At 58.8% G+C, this 3690-nt stretch overlaps 1 protein-coding gene across 1 annotated transcript; it reads left to right on the forward strand.

The window, feature by feature from the left end:
* Nucleotides 1-876: 876 nt before the first annotated feature.
* On the forward strand, nucleotides 877-3684 carry LOC137917389 (protein PALS1-like; the record flags this gene model as incomplete). Its single annotated transcript, XM_068760150.1, is given in 8 exon segments — nucleotides 877-1143; nucleotides 1145-1214; nucleotides 1529-1737; nucleotides 2454-2531; nucleotides 2923-3042; nucleotides 3134-3295; nucleotides 3438-3515; nucleotides 3598-3684. Coding segments are annotated over 8 exon segments (1071 nt in total), but the record flags the coding sequence as incomplete, so codon positions are not given.
* Between the last annotated feature and the right edge of the window lie 6 nt (nucleotides 3685-3690).

The raw sequence follows: 3690 nt of genomic DNA on the forward strand, positions 1-3690 counted from the left end.
ATAAAGTTTATGTGAATGTCACTTCCGTTGACTCCCTGCTTCCCTCCGGGGCTGCTTGCCCACTGATCCGGGGCAGGGCACGACATCGCCGGCTTAATTAAGCCCGCAGGAACAGATGGCCTGTTTGGCAATCTACCGTGTGCTGTTTGTCAGCCACACCGCCACTGAATGCAGCCAAATGCTTCCACGGATGAAGGGGGGGGGGGGGGATGAGGGGGGGGGGTAGACCTGTCAGACGTAATTAGCTGTGGGATGAGTGGGAGGGATGTCATGAGGTATGAGAACATGACACAAGCCTCATCGGTGGCTTTCAGTTAAAATGAGGGCCTCCTCGAGAGCTTTTCAATGTAAGGGGACCGATTAGTGGTTTGATGGATGCTGGCGAGGTTGGCTCTGATCTGCTGGTAGGGAGCAGGGAGGAAGAACGACGACGTCGTTCTACGGCTTGAGCGAAAGGTAAATATCACGGGAGGCGATCCGTTCACACCGCCGGACCGATCGATTCAACTCCCTCGACAGAGTTGGTGCAAAAACAAAATGGCGTAGTGCTGAAAGTGTGATGAGAATTTATTGATCCAGCCGAGGCGAATAATATAAACTCTAAATGAATATAGCCACACTATAGAGCGGGCTATTATTTACGTACTACTTGATTATTATTGTGGTCGAATTTGGGTGCGAGTCTGGAGGTGTAATATTGATGATCATTTTCTCCAACAGTCTTTTACAGATTACAAACATTCAAAAGTTCTTTTAAACTGTCTTCCAGGATGGCGGCTCACGGAAGAGCATAAAGGACGACATCCTCAGCTGGAGCGCCATGGCGTCTGACGCCCGAGCCGATCTCTGAAGACGCCGGGGTCGGATGCGAGAGGGATGATCATGTCCCACCTGAACGGTTTTGTGCAAGAGGCCTCCGGTCAGGCCAAGTGCCACGGGGAGAGGGCGGTGGACTGTCCCGGGGAGGAACGTAGCCTCGTCAAATCGCCGCACAGCGGCGCCCACGTGGAGCGGATCCAGCATTACCAGGAGGAGCTGAGGAAGAAGAGGGACGACGAGGGCAGAGGGAGGCGGGACATCGACCCCGACGCCTCGCTGAGGCTCAAGAAGCTGTCGCAGAACCCCAAAGTGGGCATCGACAACCCCCACCTTCGAGGAGAAGGAGACGGACGCCAAAGAGGACCCCAAAGAGGACCCCCGGCGTCCGGTCGCTGGTGAGTGGAGACCAGGAGGGGGGGGTGGGAGGTCTTTATTTCCACTGAGTACCGGGCGGGAGGAGGAAAGAAGAGCAGAGTGGGGGGGGCTAGGGGGGGGGCTACTGTGCCCCCCCCCCCCACTCGCTTTCTATTCCTGTTATTCTAACAAAGCACATCAGTGCAGAAAACAAAGGATGAAGCCGAAGAGAGACCCAAAACCCAAAACCCTCAGAATGATGCCGGTGTTAATAGAAACCGCCGCCGCCGTTTAGCCGCGGCGCCTCTTCGTCCCGGCCTCGCTGACTCTGCCTCTTCCTCTTCCTCTTCCTCAGAACTGGAGGAGTTGCAGCAGGCTCTGAAGTGGGCCCGGCGCTGCCTGGCCGACGCCCAGAGCCAGCAGGATGTGGAGCTGATCGTGCAGCTCCTCGCCGACGAGGACTTCAGGAACGCCTACGGCCTCTACGCCGCCGTGTCCCAGCAGAGGACGAGAGTCGGTCCCACCTCGCCCCTCACGGTGCAGGCAGAGGATCTCTGCCAGGAGGTATCGATCCGGTGCTTTTCATGCCGCTTATGCAGCTGGATCTTAAATGTTGGTGGTTTTAATGTCGACCTTCATTTTTGGGCAATCCTAGCCAAGCCACGAAAGCCAAGTGTAACTCCAGCCGCCGCACAGAGAAGGCGTGAAGGCGCTCTGATTATTTTGGACCTACTTGGAGGCGGGGTCTTCTTTTAGCTGATGGCGTTCCGCGTGCGAGTTGGCCTCCTGGGCTGAGTTCACGCGAAGGACAGCGGGGCAGAACTCGCATGAATCTTTACGCCGATAAAGGAGGCCTGACATGCCGCGAGTTGACGCGTCTGATTGGCTGAACGGGCGGCTAATCTCTGGCAGCACGCCGCAGGAAGGAGGCCCGGGATCTGGGCGGCCAGGAAAAGAAACTCCAGCGGCTTACAGCAGCGTGGGCCGTGGGGGGGCGGGGGGAGTGCGTCACCTCGTTAGCGAGAGCTTTGATTAGGGCTGTGGCCGAACTGACACGGAGGCGCAGAAAGGAGGGGGGGGATGCTGACACATGACCCACATGATGGAGTCTCGTGAATCAGAACCCTTTTATCACACGTTAAACCGGGTCGTTGGGTCAGATTGAGGCCCGGCCGGCGTCCGACTTGTCATCTCTGGATAAATCTGTTCGATGTCCTCTGTGTTTGTCGTGGCTTTATTTCACCGCGGTTGTGCTAACCCTAACCCTAACCCGGTTCCAGGTGCAGAAGATCCTCCAGTCCAGCCAGCAGGAGACGGGTCTGGAGCTCCGGGCTCTGCTCACCGATCCTCATGTGCAGGTCAGCGGGGGCGGCTCGGACTTATCGGCTCGGACTTATCGGCTCCCTTTGACCTACAATGTTATTACGGGGCAACAAGCCGGCCAGGCCGACTTTCATTTAGTCATCTGGGAGGTCAAAGGTCGGATTATTAGAGGTGTGTGTGTGTGTGTGTGTGTGTCCCTCCACTGAGCTGCATCCATGTCGCTAACACCTCACAGGGGAGGAAGCGAAAGGCGTTGGGTAATGATTCCGAAAGCGTAGCCTAGCCTCCGCCGCCGGGGGGGCTAATCTGGGCCCGTTCTTCACTGGGGGGGGGGGGGGGGGGCTGAGCACTGGTCTTATTAAACGGAACGAAGGGGGGGGGCTCTCTGCTGTGTCGTAAACACGATGTATGTGCTGCTCGACGCAGGCGCTGCTGCAGGCCCACGACGGCGTGGCGGTGCAGGAAGTGGCCGAGGAGAACCGGACCCAGTACCTCGGGGAGACGGTGAAACTCGTGCGGCTGGAGAAGGCTCGCGACAATCCGTTGGTGAGCGGCGGCCGCTTTTTACGGGACGCCGGGGGGGGGGGGGGGGCAACGCGGCGTTTCACCGCTAAACGCGCTGTGGGTGTGTCCTCAGGGCGCGACGGTGCGTAACGACGTGGACAGCGTGGTGGTGAGCCGCGTGGTGAAAGGCGGGGCGGCGGAGAGCAGCGGACTCCTGAGCGAAGGGGACGAGATCCTGGAGATCAACGGCGTCTCCATCCGCGGGAAGCACATCAACGAAGTCCACGACTTGCTGGTGAGGCGCCCGGCGGGGATCCGTCTTCTGATCCGTCTTCTGATCCGTCTTCTGATCCGTCTTCTGACCCGTCTTGTGATCCGGCGTCCGGCGTGGCGCCGGATGAGAACGAACGCTGCTAAAGCTGCATCTGTTCCAACAGCAACGGATGCACGGCACGCTGACCTTCCTCCTCATCCCCAGCACCCAGATTAAACCGCCCCCACACAGACAGACCGTGGTGAGAGCTCGCATGAGACTTCCTGTGGGGGGGGGGCGACCCCACCCCACCCCACCCCTGACGGTGTCACCCCTGTCCTCAGATGCACATACGAGCCTACTTTGACTACGACCCCTCCGACGACCCCTTCCTGCCGTGCCGGGAGCTGGGCCTGTCCTTCCAGAGGGGGGACATC

The sequence above is a fragment of the Brachionichthys hirsutus genome, unplaced genomic scaffold (genome assembly GCF_040956055.1).
Source record: "Brachionichthys hirsutus isolate HB-005 unplaced genomic scaffold, CSIRO-AGI_Bhir_v1 contig_368, whole genome shotgun sequence".
Taxonomy (NCBI): Eukaryota; Metazoa; Chordata; class Actinopteri; order Lophiiformes; family Brachionichthyidae; genus Brachionichthys; species Brachionichthys hirsutus.